The 15,060-nt window shown below is 39.1% G+C and overlaps 1 protein-coding gene and 1 long non-coding RNA gene across 5 annotated transcripts in view; one reads left to right on the forward strand and one right to left on the reverse strand.

Annotated features, from left to right (window-relative positions):
• Pafah1b1 (platelet activating factor acetylhydrolase 1b regulatory subunit 1) overlaps positions 1-15,060 on the forward strand; it is a 44,220-nt gene that overhangs the window by 24,181 nt on the left and 4,979 nt on the right. For all 4 annotated transcript variants that reach the window (XM_021642104.2, XM_021642106.2, XM_021642108.2 and 1 more), the window contains 6 exons: positions 689-895; positions 7,161-7,329; positions 9,198-9,300; positions 10,356-10,584; positions 11,758-11,859; positions 14,767-14,923. In XM_021642104.2, coding sequence (XP_021497779.1) covers positions 689-895; positions 7,161-7,329; positions 9,198-9,300; positions 10,356-10,584; positions 11,758-11,859; positions 14,767-14,923 — 967 coding nt within the window. The remainder of the gene's footprint in view (positions 1-688; positions 896-7,160; positions 7,330-9,197; positions 9,301-10,355; positions 10,585-11,757; positions 11,860-14,766; positions 14,924-15,060) is intronic.
• LOC132655209 (uncharacterized) lies at positions 8,439-14,771 on the reverse strand. Its single transcript, XR_009592918.1, has 3 exons — positions 14,591-14,771; positions 10,954-11,032; positions 8,439-8,652 (listed from the first exon to the last, which is right to left on the reverse strand). It is a non-coding gene; the product is annotated as an uncharacterized LOC132655209 (long non-coding RNA).

The raw sequence follows: 15,060 nt of genomic DNA on the forward strand, positions 1-15,060 counted from the left end.
CTAGTTTATACTATAGAGTAGTGTCTTGGTTGAATCTGCATTGTCTTTGACTGAAAAATTGATGGTTAAGGAATGAGTTGTGCCCTTCGAATAATGGTTCTCAAACTGTAGGTTGGGACATTTTTGGAAATGTAGGAGGCCACAGCATTAGGAAGTTAAGAACCACTGCCTTAGGACACAACTAGCCGGAACTGCAGAAGAGCACTAAATGTGGTCTTCATGAGTCACTCTCATCTCTGAGGGTCTTTTGTTTTGTTTTGTTTTTACCTGTAAGATGAAAGTAATAGATCCTCAGTAACAGACACCATTTCTAAAATACTCTGCACAGAAAAGGTTAGAAAAGATGACATTGTTGTAAACGGGCCAGCTCAACCAGGCTAGTGGACTCCATCTGGTGCTTAGCAGTAAATAACAGCTTTTGTTATGAATATCACTGCCTTTAGCATAAATAATAAACTATAGTGTAGAAAAAAAAAACACTAAAAATGACAAGCATAAAGCGAGGGTCATCTCTGTGATAAATGTAAATGAAAATTTTCTGTGAGTGAAATAGTTTAGGCTGGGCCTAGTAACCCTAGTCCTTGGGAATAGGAAGATACTGAGTTCTGGACTACCCTAAGCTTCATGGTGAGAGCCTAAAACATGTGATAGAGTGTGTCTTTATTTAACTTCTATGTTCTCATCCAAGGTTATGGAATTAGAATCAAAACTAAATGAAGCAAAAGAAGAATTTACGTCGGGTGGTCCTCTTGGTCAGAAGCGAGACCCAAAAGAATGGATTCCCCGTCCACCAGAGAAGTACGCTTTGAGTGGTCATAGGAGTCCAGTCACTCGAGTCATTTTTCATCCTGTGTTCAGTGTTATGGTCTCTGCTTCAGAGGATGCTACAATTAAGGCAAGTTGTTCTTGTTCATTTTGCTTTTTGGTGTTTTTGTGTTGTTCTGTTTTGTTTTTGAGAGACAGGATCTCTTCTCTTTGTAGTCTTTGCTGTCAGACTAGCCTTGAACTTACAGAAATCTCCTGCTTCTGCCTCCTGAGTGCTGTGATTAAAGTTGTGTGTCCCCATACCCAAGTAAGGCAAATAGGGTAGACTTGATGTAAGTTAGGTCAAAGAAAGAAAAGATTTTGAAAAAAGGGACCGAAACAAAAGAACACAGGGCAGCTCTGAGTTTGGGGTGTGTGTGTGTGTGTGTGTGTGTGTCTGTCTGTCTGTCTGCCTGTCTGTATATATATGTATCCATACCTGCCATGGCATGTGTGATTGCCAAAGAAGAATTTATGAGAGTTTTTCTTCCTTCTACCACATGGGTCCCAGGAATCAAACTCAGTGACAGGTGTCTCTTGAAACTGTATTGAGTGATTTGGTACTAAACCGTTATGGCAGACTTAACTGCATTATAACTCAGAGAGGCATTTTGCCAGTAAGTAACTGATATATTTGAGAAAATGTGGAGTGTTTTTAATTTAGTTGGGCAGTAGGTCATCTTTTCCTTCAATAGTTTCTGTCCTTGGAGAATGAGAAATTTGTTTCTCATTTTTAACCAGGGAATAAGAAAATACTAGTTTGTGAAGCCATCCCCCAAAGAACTTTAGTCTGAAGTAATTACTTTTTCCTTTAATATACTCATAATAAAATGACAGTTGTGTAACCATACATAAAAAGATAGAAAAATAAAATATAGGTGGCTTTCTTGTTCTAAGGCTTATTTTATATGAAGAACCAATATTGTTTATTTGTAAAGGTTTATAAAAATGTCATTGTGTGTATCACATAGCAACAGTAGTCCTGCCTAAGATGCAGGCATGTTTTTGTCATCATTTCTTCAATTGAGTATGCTTTACATAGTCTTCATTTTGTTTCATTCTTTTTTTTTTTTTGAGATAGGGTTTCTCTACATAGTCCTGGCTGTCCTGAAACTCAATTATGTAGACCGAGGTGGCTGCTATGTTAAGGGATCCTCCTGCCTCTGCCTCCCTGGTGCTGGAATTAAAGCTGTGCATCACCACACCTGATGTGTTACATACTCTTTATGTGATCCTGGAGGCTCAGTGAATAAAGGTGCACACATGTGCATATACACACTAATTAAAAAAAAAAAAATCTGTGTTCGTGTGTGCATACACCTGCCTATGGATCGCAGAAGAGGGTTTTTGGTCTGCTGAATGGAGTTGCAGGAACTTGTAATCTACAAATCTTGGGTGTTGGAAACTTAATTCGGGTCCTTTGGTAGAACAGCAAGTGTTCTTTTTTTTAAATTTTTTATTTACTATGTATACAATGTTCTTTCTGCATGTAACACCTGCAGGCCAGAAGAGGGCACCAGATTTCATTATAGATGGTTTTGAGCCTCCATGTGGTTGCTGGGAATTGAACTCAGGACCTTTGGAAGAGCATACAGTACTCTTAACTTCTGAGCCATCTCTCCAGCCCCCAGCAAGTGTTCTTAGCCCCTGAGCCATTATCTCCAGCCTCTCCTCTCCCTACACTGAGCTGCAATAATTGAGGAAAACTGATAGATGATATTCAGAGTAGTTTGTAGTAGTAGTTTTTCAAGGAGGAATTGGGCTGGGGATCAAATCAAGGGACTTTGCTAGTGTGGTGGCACATATCTGTAGTCTCAGAACTCAGAGGGTAGAGCTGAGAACTGCGGGTAACTAAGGTTAAAATACTTTTAATAGTTTTGACCTCACTACTAATGTAAGAAAAATATAAATTAAAATTACATGTATAATTTTACCTTTTAAACAAGTATTTCCAGTGATGATGAAAGTATGCATTCTCACTACATTTCAAACAGTAATTTAATAGACTACATGAAGGACTTTAAAATTTTATATTTTTTCTTAGGGAAGAAGAAGCAGTCTTGGGTTTTGTAGTGTGTGTATATGTTTGTGTGGATGTGTGTGTGTGCTGTGACATGAAGGTAAAGATGAAAGGACAGCTTGCAGAAGTTTATTCTTTCCTTGGACCATGTGGGTTCCAGAATTGAACTCTGGGCATCAGGCATCATGGCAAGTGCTTTTACTCTATGTGCATCTCATCATCCCCTGGTTTCTTTTCTTTTTTCTTCCCTCAGACATGTAAGCCATGTAGCCCTGGCTCTCTGTAACTCACAGAGATCCACCTGCCTCTGCTGGGATTAAAGGCAATCATCACCCAGCTCAGCCCTGGTTAAATTTTTAGTGACATGGAAAATACTTGGTTAAGAAGCAGAAAGATAGCTAGGTTGTTGTGGAACATGCCTTTAATCCCAGCACGTGGGTAGCAAAGGCAGGCAGATATCTCAGTTCAAGGCCAGCCTAGTCTACAGAGCAAGTTCCAGGACAAGTCTACACAGAGAAACCCTATCTTGAATTCCTCCCCCCAAAGGCAGAAAGATGTGATAATAAATTATTAAGTTCTTTTATTTGCTTTTCATAGTTTTAATTCCCTGAGGTAACTACAGTCAAGAATACCAGTATAGTAGGACATTTTGTGAGAGAGCACATTGACGTGTTTATTACAGTGCCTTATTATGACTCTTATTTTAATACTAGTAATTATTAAAATGTTACTTTGTCTGATTTGTAATACCAATTCATAAGTATGTATATATAGAAAAATCTGGTATATATGTTTTGATGCTATCTGTAGTTTTTAGGCTTCACTTGCAGTCTTGGAAATGTGTCACTAATGAGTTAAGGGGAAACTGCTATAGCAGTCATAGTCTCTGTGCTTTAGAAAACAGGGGCGGAAGTAAAAGCCACATCCATTGGTAGGTTAGGCATATTCTTATTATTTTGATAGTAGTACATTATAGTTTTATTCACGATTGTGAAAAGACAAGGTTTTTTGTTTTGTACTTTATTTTATATATGGTTATTTTTCCTCTCTCTGGTGAGTGTGTGTGTGTGTGTGTGTGTGTGTGTGTGTGTGTGTACACCATTTGTATGCCTGGTGCCCATGGAAGCCAGAAGAGGATGCTGGATCCCCTGGAACTGGAGTATATACAGTTGTGAGTAACCATGTGGGTGCTGGGAATTGAGCATCTTCCAAAAGAACAGCCAGTGCTCTTAATCTCTGAGCCATCTTTATAGCCCCCAAAAGTTTTTATTTCAGAGTATGTGCTTATTTTTGTTTGTTTGTTTTCATTTTTCAAGACAGGGTTTCTCTGTGTAGTTCTGGCAGTCCTGGAACTTTCTCTGTAGACCAGGCTGGCCTCAAACTCATATAGAGATCTGCCTGCTTCTGCCTCCCTGAGTGCTGGGATTAAAGGTGTGTGCCACTACTGCCCAGCTTATTTCAGGGTATGCTTCAAAAATTGCTCTAACCCAAGGGTTCTCAACCTAATTAAGTCATGACCCTTTAGGAAGTGGAGCAATCCTTTCACAGGAGTCATTTATCAGATACCCTGCAAATCAAGTATTTATGTTACAAGTATAACAGCAAAACTACAGTTACAAAGTAGTAAGAAAAATAATTTTTGTGGTTGTGGGTCACCACAACATCACAACATGAGATATTGTATTAAAGGGTCACAACATTAGGAAAGTTGAGAGCCACTTCTCTGAGTAATACTGTGTGGTTTGCTAGCCTGAATTTTCAGCTGCTTGAGATGCTAAGCCAAGAGAATTTTAAGGTCAGTGTGGTCTACAAATCAAGTTCAGGGCCAGCCTGGGCAATTTGTTGGGACAGTGGTTTTTTTTTTTTCTTTTTTTTAATTGCATTAGTGTAAGGGAGTCAGATCACCTGGAATTGGAGTTAAGACAGTTGTGAGCTGCCATGTGGGTCCTGGGAACCGAACCCAGGTCCTCTGGAAGAGCAGACAGTGCTCTTAATCACTGGGCCCCCCGGGACAGTGCCTTTTTTTTCCCCCCTCAAAGATAGATTTATTTATTTATTTATTTATTTATTTATTTATTTATTTATTTATTATGTATATGCAAGATCTCATTATGCACCAGATCTCCTTACAGGTGGCTGTGAGCTACCATGTGGTTGCTGGGAATTGAACTCAGGACTTTTGGAAGAACAGACAGTGCTCTTAACTATCTCTTCCAGTCCCCCGGGACAGTGCTTTTAAACAAAAAGCAAAGGGTTTGGATATAGTGGTGCAAACCTTTAATCTCAGCACTTGGGAAGCAGAGGCAGACTGATCTGAGTTCAAGGACAGCCTAGTGTACAAAGAGAGTTCCTGGACAGCTAGAGCTCAGTGGTACAGCACTTAGCATTCTTGAGACCCTGTATTTAATTGTTCCCCCACAAAATAGGGGGATGTAGGGAGGAGAAAAAAAAGGAAAAGAAAGGAATGGGAGAATTATTTTATTGTTGTTTAATGAATGTAGGAGACTTAATTGATTTTGGTATTTAAATTTGTTCCTGTGGACTCTTGCTATAAAAGTTAAGGAGAAGGATGATGCCTCAGCAGGGAAAAGCACTTGCTATCAAATCTGATGGGCCTCAGTTTGATTCTTGGGATACGTTTAGTGGAAGGAGACAGCTGAGTTGCATAAATTGTTTTCTTTTGTCTTGAGACAGAGTTTCTCTGTGTAGTCCTGGCTGTCCTGAGGCTCATTCAGTAGGACAAGACTGGCTTCAAACACCCCAGGTGCTGGGGTTAAGCTGTGTGCATAAGTACAGTTTTTATATTTGCTTCTCAGTCTTATGCTATTTAGATTAAGTTTTTAAATGTGGGTTGTACTGGAGAGATGGCTCAGAGGTTAAGAGCACTGGCTGCTCTTCCAAAGGTCCTGAGTTCAATTCCCCGGGCCCCCCGGGACAGAGCCACATGGTGGCTCACAATCTTCTATAGTGAGGTCTGGTGCTGTCTTTTGGTGTGCAGGTGTAGGTGAAGGCAGAACACTATACATAATAAGTAATCTTTAAAAAAATGTGGGCTCAGAGGTTAAGAGCACATGCTGTTCTTGCAGGGGATCCATGTTTGCTTCCCAGCTCCCATATGGTGGCTCATAACCATTTGTAATTCCAGATCCACAGGATACAGCGCCCTGTCTCAGAGAGCACCAGGCATGAATGTGGTACACATACATCCATTCAGGCAAAATGCTTATGCGCTTAAATAAAATAAATTATTTTTTAATGTATTGCACCAACCTTAAATTTTTGTTAATATTGCCTATTTCCTCAAAGTGTGTGTGTGTGTGTGTGTGTGTGTGCGCGCGCACCGTATGACATTTAAATTTGTCCTCACTATAGTTAGAATGGACCTAAAAGCTTGAATTTTGACTGGGGATTGACTATTCAGTTTTGGTCTTGTGGGTTTTTTTGCTTCTGTTTTTGTTTTTTTGGTATTTGTGGGTGTTGCCCTTGTTTGGATTTTTAATGTTTTGTTTTCTTAAGTTGCTGGAGATTGAATTGAACCTAGGACTTGTTGCTTGTGAAGCAAGTGCTAGAATCTTTTTTTTTTTTTTTTTTTTTTTTTCAATTAGACTACAATTTGGCCACTAGAACAAAGATTGTTCTTGAGTGATATCTGTAGTACTGATTCTTGGTAACTCAAATTTCTGTTTTAGAAAAATTACTTCTTAAAAATGAGATTTTTAAAAACCTGAGTTTGATGGCAAACTAACGCCTTTAATCCCAGCCTTGGTAGGTGGAGGCAGTTGGATTTCTAAATTCCGGGCCAGCCTCATTTGTCTTCAGATTGAGTTCCAGGATAGCCAAGGCTACACAGAGAATCCCAGTTGGGGCTCGGGAGGGAGAGGGACGTTCTTTTAATCATGAACACTTGATTCAGGAATAGTTTGTATTTTATGATTTCTCCTTAGTCCCCTAAATATGTGAACCCTACTGTTGTAGCAGACTTGAGGACTTAAAGCAGTTCACTGTTGTACATACAAATGCCTATCCCAAACACATCTTTTTTGCACTTGAATTTCCTTATTTATGCCTAGTTCATACTGTAAGACTAGTATACTTTGAGTTTCTGTACCTTCTCATTGGCATAATTAAGTGGTAGATCCTTAACAAGTGTAATTCTGGAATTCTACTTGGATAATTGGAGCCTCAATTTTCTCTGTAGAAAAAGGCCAGTTTACTTGAAACTTTGATATTTCTAAAAGATTATTTGTTAATTAGTCAGTAAGGTGCCAGACTGAGCTGCTAAGTGTAAATGTGAAATGAGGAAGTGGTGTTAACCATTTTTCTATTCACTTGACAGGTGTGGGATTATGAGACTGGAGATTTTGAACGAACTCTTAAGGGGCATACAGACTCTGTACAGGACATTTCCTTTGACCACAGTGGCAAGCTTCTGGCTTCCTGTTCTGCAGATATGACGATTAAACTATGGGATTTTCAGGGTTTTGAATGCATCAGAACCATGCACGGTAAGGGGTAGAGGATAGCACTTTAATCTCAGGCAGAGCACTTGAGAGAAGAAACCGTTTGCTAATCATATATAAGTACCCTATATTTAATTACTAGTTGTCTGCATTGATGGACAAGCTTTGATGGTAGAGGTTTTTGTCCAGAGGATTTTTAAGGTTTACATGAAATACTAATTTGTATTGACAAGTGTATTTAGATAAAAACTGCCAGGTCAGACTAGTCCAAGAGAAAAGGTTGTTGGTTCTTTGTCTTTTGTTTTTCATCAAGAAAGCAGGCTATATGAAAGCTAAAAAAGCCAGAGTCCCTTGCTGTCTCTTTAAGTGTCCATAGGTTATTTCATCTGGAAAATAAAGGGGATAATACCTATGTCATAGAATTGTAAAGATAAAATGAGTCATACTTAAATCATATGTGTATATGTGAAATACTGACTTCTGTTGTTTTTAGGTTTTAGGGACAGGGTCTTACAATGTAGCCTTGGCTGGCCTGAACTCTTAAAGGATCTGCTTTCTTCTTCCTCCCTAAAGTGCTGAGATCAGAATTGTGTACCTTCACACCTGGCTTTGTTTTCTTTAAAGATAATGGAGTGTGTGTGGTTGTTTAGATAATGTGTAAGACCAAATGCTGTGTTAGTGACTTTAAAATAAGGCAGGTGTATTGGTATCTGTGCATAATCCTAGCAGGTAGGAGCCCTTCATGGGAGGATGAAGTCCTTAATGCTGGCCTTCACTACAAAGCAAGTTCCAGGCCAACTGGACTGCACAATACAGTGATCTTAAGAAAACAAAGCAAGCCTGGTGGTGCTGGTGCACACCTTTAGTCCCAGGACTCAGGAGGCAGAGTGGACCACCAGGCCAGCCTGGTCTACAAAGTGAGTCCAGAACAGCCAAAGGCTACACAAGAGAAACCTGTCTCAAAAAACCAAGGGGAGGGGGACAGAAAAGAAGAAAGCAAAACAAAAAGATTATCTGGAGGTATAGAGTGTGTGCTTGAAATTTGTGTTTTTCCACCTATTTAAATGCATTACAGCAGTTACTTCTACTAAAGGAATTTTGACAGTTGCTTTTGTAAATATATTATCTGAAATTCTGTCTGTACGTTGCCCGTATCTTACTGCTGTCACTTAAAAGAGTTTGTACTTGCAGGACTAGTCGGATCCCACTTGTTAGTACATCCTTGTAATTTTATTACCCAAAAGTAGAAACAAGAGGCAGGCCATGGTGGGGCACGCCTTTAATTCCAGCACTTGGGAGGCAGAAGCAGGTGGATCTTTGTGAGTTCATGCCAGCCTGGTCTACAGTTGAATTCCGGGACAGTCGAGGCTACACAGAGAAACCCCAGGGGCAGGAGAGAAGAGACAGAAGGGTCAAAATTCAAGATTTCTTTGGCTACATAGCAAGTTTGAAGTCAACCTGGGATACACAAGGTCCTGTCTCAAAAAGAGTTTTGCTAAGCAGGGTGGCACATACTTACGATCCCAATTTTTTTTTTTAAAGATTTATTTATTATTTATACAGTGTTCTGTCTGCATGTGTGCCTACACACCAGAAGAGAGCACTGGGTCCCACTATAGATGGTTATGAGCCACCGTGTGGGTGCTGGGAATTGAACTCAGGACCTTTGGAAGAACAGCCAGTGTTCTTAACCACTGAGCTATCTCTCTAGCCACATGATCCCAATTTTTAAGGTCTAAGACAGAAGGCCAAATTTTGCCCATTCCACTCTTACCTCTTTCCCCTACTACTTTTTAATAGTCTTGTCAGGTTTGCATAAAGCCGGGTGTAAGAGTACTTTCTGTAGTTTTTTTAAAACCATAGTAAAACCTCACAGTAAACTGTTGAATACTTTGCTGTATTGTGTGTTTTAGGCCACGACCACAATGTCTCTTCAGTAGCCATCATGCCTAATGGAGATCATATAGTATCTGCCTCAAGGGATAAAACTATAAAAATGTGGGAAGTGCAAACTGGGTAAGTAGATTTTAGTTGGAAAGCATCAGCCAAAAGGATTTTAAAACAAAACAACAAAAAATGTTTTCTAAGTGTTTAGTAATTTTATCTTAAGTCTAGAATGACCATCATGTCAGTTTTTAATATATGTTTGAGGACTGGAAATGGAACATAGTGGTAGAGCACTTGCTTTACAAGGCACTAGCATTCATCTGCAGCACCAGATTAATAATTTGTACACACACACACACACACACACACACACACACACACACACACACTTCCTCTCTAAAAGAAACCCAGATGTACCGTAAGAAAGATTGTTTTTTCCTTTTTCCTTTTTTATTTATATTTTTGTTAATTGCATTTTATTTAGTTTCCCACCTGTAGCTCCCTCCCCCCTCCCTTCCCAATTCCACCTTTCCTCCCTCAAAAGATTCTTGAAAGTGAGTTCTTTTGTGATGTCAGCTTTATATTTTCTCTGTGGTTTGTCTTGTTTTGTTTTCCTTTTCTTTCTATGGGTTTAAATTAGTATTTAGAGGCTGGAGAGATGGCTCAGCAGTTAACACTGGCTGCTCTTCCAAAGACCCAGGTTCAAATCCCTGCACCTACCTGGCAGCTCACAGCTGTTTGTAATTCCAGTTCCAGGGGATCTGACACCCTCACACAGACATACATGGAGGCAGAACACCAATGTAAATAAAAGAATTAAAAATTTTTTTTCTAAGAATTTGAGTAATGTTTATGCTGGTATACCTTTGTAAGACTTGAGGTTTTTAGGTTTTATTGTATGTGTTTAGTTTTGAACATTTTTCTATTCCTTTTTTAGATGTTTTACTTAAATTCCATATTTTGTTGGTATTTCTTGTTAGCTTCTTTTAGCTAGTGTTGTTTAACTTCTGGCTGGTGCCCAGTTTTTATTAAACAAGATTTTACTTTTTTTTTGTTGATGTGCTATATAATTTCTCTAATGCTTTTCTCTTCATCGTGAGTCCTAACTAATTTTGTATCACTTCTGGAAAGTTTTCTAATGATTATCATTTATTTACAATGTACATTATTATTTAAATTGACAGCTACTGTGTGAAGACATTCACAGGACACAGAGAATGGGTACGTATGGTGCGGCCAAATCAGGATGGCACTCTGATAGCCAGCTGTTCCAATGACCAGACTGTGCGTGTATGGGTTGTAGCAACAAAGGAATGCAAGGCTGAGCTCCGAGAACACGAACACGTGGTAGAATGCATTTCCTGGGCTCCAGAAAGTTCATATTCTTCCATCTCTGAAGCAACAGGATCTGAGGTACTGTGTGATTATGTGTCTTTATGTGATTTTTGTTACTGTGTTATAGGACAGAGCCGTAGGTAACTTGTCTGATTCTTAGTCAGAGTCTGTTGATGCCCTTAAGACTGTAGCCTAGAAGTCTGAATTTTGAGGGGTTTTTCCTCTTTCTGGTTGTCAGTTGTGTTTACATTTTTGAACCAGTTCTTAATTGGGGCAGTAAGATCGTTGAGCAGGTAAAGGTACTGGCCATCAAGCTTAGTGACCCCAGTTTGATCCTGAACCACATTACAGGAGGTTGTGTCCCCCCCCCCCAGGTTGTCCTCAGATCTCTACCAGCATGCCATGACATGAATTGTGTCCATACACATAGATAAACAAATAGCTCACCTGTGATTTATGTTGGAGATCATCTTCTAAAGAGAGAATTGATAGTTTAAATACAGGTGTCTCAGCACTTAGGGGGACCCTGTCTCAGAAACAAACAAAAACAAAACAGAGCAAAGTAAAAAAATATATATAACATCCCCACAAAAAAAAAACCAAATGGAAAAATTTAAAGCCAACCAACCAAACCCTACATCTTTACTTATCTAAATAAATTAAAAAAAAAAAAAAACCTATTTATTTATTTATTTATTTATTTATTTGGTAGGGTCTCATGTAGCTGTGGATATGCTAGACCAGGCTGGCCTTGAACTTACAGAAAGCTGGCTGCCTCTACCTCCAGAATATTGGTATCAAAGAAGTATGACACAACATCTGGCTCTACATTAATCTTCTATTTGTGATCTCTTCATTACAAATTCTAAATAAAATTCTTAATACTACCCTCTGCTGGTTGTTACATACAGTATATAATTTTGATGTTAACTTTATAGAAAAAAATAGTGGTTTAAAAGTCTTTTTTTGATCATAGACTTGATACCAAGCCTTTTTCATGCTAGTAGAGAACTCTGCCACTTAGCTTTCTATACCTAACCCTGATTGCCGAAGTCTTGGACAGTACAATTATAATTATTACTGTTATCTAGGTAGGGCCTATCTTTTTGTGGGCCAGGTACAGTTGTGTATTTAAATAGATGAAAACAACCTTTTTTTTTTTTTCAAGATTCTGGAATAGATGTCATTATTTTAGAGAAGTTGTTTATTTTATTGTTTTGCATAGAAAAATAATTTTTATGTTTTCCATAGACTAAAAAAAGTGGCAAGCCTGGACCCTTCTTGCTATCTGGTTCCAGAGACAAAACTATTAAGATGTGGGACGTCAGTACTGGCATGTGCCTTATGACTCTTGTAAGTTTGCATAATATTACTTTTTTGGCATCTTCATTGTAGTTTTAACTTTTTAGATTTTTAGGTACTCTGTGCTTTCTTATTAAATCTCAATTCTGGGACTTTAACTATATACATCTATAAATTTCATTACAATTTTTTAATTATTCAGTTACAGTGATAGTCTATGGAAATCAGTGTTATATAAAATAAATCTATAAAGCCAGTTAGTGCTGGGGGGAGGGTCTTAGCTCACTGTATAGTACCTACTGTGGAGGAGAAAGGATGCTCTTACAGACTTGTTTATTTTTTTTAATTTTTATTTATTTACTTTATATGTGTTGGTATTTTGCCAGTATGTGTATCTGTGTAATGGTGTCAGATCCTCTGGAACTGGTTGGAGTTACAGACAATTGTGAGCTGCCACATGGGTAGTGAGAGCTGAGCCAGGTCTTCTGGAAGAGCAGCCAGTGCTCTTACCCACTGAGCCATCTCTCCAGACTCGTTTACTTCTTTCAGCTATCATCTCTTTATTGACATCTACCTTATTTGGTTTGTTTGCCTATTGTGAAATTAATTATTCTATTCCTTTTGTGAAATTAATGAGTTCAAGGTATTTAAGTAATTGTAGCAGCATTGGAGATTGGGGGCTGGTTATTGGACATTCTGGTTTGCTTAAGGAGCTCCACATGGATATTGCTAACCTAATAGCAAGCCTTATAGCATTCATGTGTAAAAATTTGTTTAAGTGTTGACCACATCTATTTATAGGATATTATCAACATGTTAAGTAAAGTATTCCTAAGGATCGGTGAGAAGAGAAGAAAATGCTGGAAGCAGAAGGTCACAGTGGGGAGAGGGGAGGACAAGGACAGGATCAACCAAAACCAATGCGTATAACAGGGCTGACAGAAAACCCATCACTGTAAACTAATTTAAAAGATAAGAAGGACCAGCAGAGCAGGTAGATCTCTTGAGTTCAAGGCCAGCCTGGTCTACAGGGTGAGTTCCAGCACAGCCCAGGGCTTCACAGAGAAAAAAAGATAAAAGAAATTTCCAGCACCCGAGAGGTAGAGTTAGAAGGAAGTCTGTTAGTTTGAGGATAGTGTGGTTTATGTAGAATTCCAGGTTGGCCAGAACTCCATAGTTCAGACCCTATTTCAGAAAAACGGTTTTGTTCTAGATTCTTTTGTACCATGTTAGAAAAGTGAATCTTATATTTAAAATCTGCATGTTTTTCTGTCTGTAATTGCAAGGTCACCAGTTTTCCTAGGTTTCTGCTTCTCACTTTGGGACTAGTGAGATACTTTTTCCTGCTTTATTTTGGGGTAGCCTCAAAAATAGTGGGGTTTGTTGTTCTGCTTTTTAGTTGGTTTGTTTTGTTTTTGAAAGAGGGTTTTACAACATAATCCTGGCTAACATGTAGTGTAAGTAACCTACAGTGTAGACCTACTTGGCCACAAACTCAGAGATGGGTTCAGCTGCCCCTGCTCCCAAGTGCTGAGTGTGCACTACCATGCTTCATTCATTTTTTTCTTTTATTATGTCTTTTTATTATGTACTTGTTTATTCCTTCATGTGTGTATGCAGATGTGTTTGTCAGTTCTTTGTAGGATCCTCCTGAAGCAGGAGTTACAAGACAGTTGTGAGCTAATTGTCATGGGTTCTGGGGAACCAAACTGTGATCCAGTACACACTCTTAACTGCTCGGTCATTTCAACAGCTCCTTGCTTTTTGTTTTCATGGTTTCTCTATGTACCCTAGAACTTGCTCTGTAGACTAGGTCCCTGCCTCTGTCTCCCGAATGCTAGGATTAAAGTTGTTAGCGACAATCTCCTGGCTCTTGATGCTCTTAATTGCTCAGTCATCTATTGGGCTTCTCAGTTTTCAATTTTAGTTAACAGTTCTTCCAGAGCATCTGTGTTTCTAGCACCCCCATGACAGCTTGCAGCCATCTATAACTCCATTTCCAGGGGATCCAATTTGCTCTTTTGGCCTCTGAGGGCACTGTATTCAACGTTTTGGCACAGGTATACATACAGGCAAAACACCCACACACATAATAAGTTTGGTTTTGTTGTTGTTTGTTTTTATAATTTATTTCATTTTATGTGCATTAGTGTGAAAGTGTCAGATCTCTTGGAATTAAGGTTACAGATTGTTGCAAGCTGCCATGTGGGTGCTGGGAATTGAACCCAGGTCCTTTGGAAGAGCAGGCAGTATTCTAACCACTGAGCCATCTCTCCAGCCCCCTGTTGTTGGGTTTCTTTTGATTTTGATTTTTTGGTTTTTTGAGATAGGGTTTCTCTTGTATAGCCTTGGCTGTTCTGGAGTCACTTTGTAGACCAAGCTGGACTAGAACTCACAGAGATCCTCCTGCCTCTTACTGCCCAAGTGCTGGGATTACAGGCATTACACTACTACACCTGGCTCACATAATAATTTTTAAAAATATTATGAAAATACTAGTGTGTCTTAAGAGTATGGCCAGTTGGTAGAATGCCTGCCTAGCATAGCATGCACAGAACCCCAGAAGAGACCAGGCATGATAGCATGGTAGCATGATTCTGGCACTTGAGGTCGAATCAAGGGGGATCATTTCAAGGTCAGTGAGTTTAGGCATCTCTGAGCTATGTGGACCTTGTTTAAGGTAGGGATTGTCTGGAAATGTACCTCACTCGGTAGAATAGGTGTCTACATGCCCTGGGCTTTAGTTCCCAGCGCCACAGAAATTGGATATGGTGGCACATACCTGTAATCCCAGCACTTGGCAGGTTGGGGCACAAGGATCGAAGTTCAAGGTTTTCCTGGGCTATACCAGACCTTGTTAAGAAAAAAGAAAAGAGCACTGGTAGAAATGGTTTCAGTGTTAAAATGTATTATTTCCCACGTGTTGCTTAAGTAAGTCAAATCCTTTTTGTCTTGAAGGTGGGTCATGATAATTGGGTACGTGGAGTTCTGTTCCATTCTGGGGGCAAGTTCATTTTGAGTTGTGCTGATGACAAGACTCTTCGTGTATGGGATTACAAGAACAAGCGATGCATGAAGACCCTCAATGCGCATGAACACTTTGTTACCTCCTTGGGTATGTACACATTGTGAGGTTTCTGAAAATTTGAATTTTGGAGTGCCGGATGTAACAGTTTTATATATCTTGTGGACTTTCCCAGGTAAGAAATGACCAAGTTCTTTTAAGGTAAAATAGAAAAGGACTATTTCAAC

This window comes from Meriones unguiculatus, chromosome 7, assembly GCF_030254825.1.
Source record: "Meriones unguiculatus strain TT.TT164.6M chromosome 7, Bangor_MerUng_6.1, whole genome shotgun sequence".
Classification (NCBI taxonomy): domain Eukaryota; kingdom Metazoa; phylum Chordata; class Mammalia; order Rodentia; family Muridae; genus Meriones; species Meriones unguiculatus.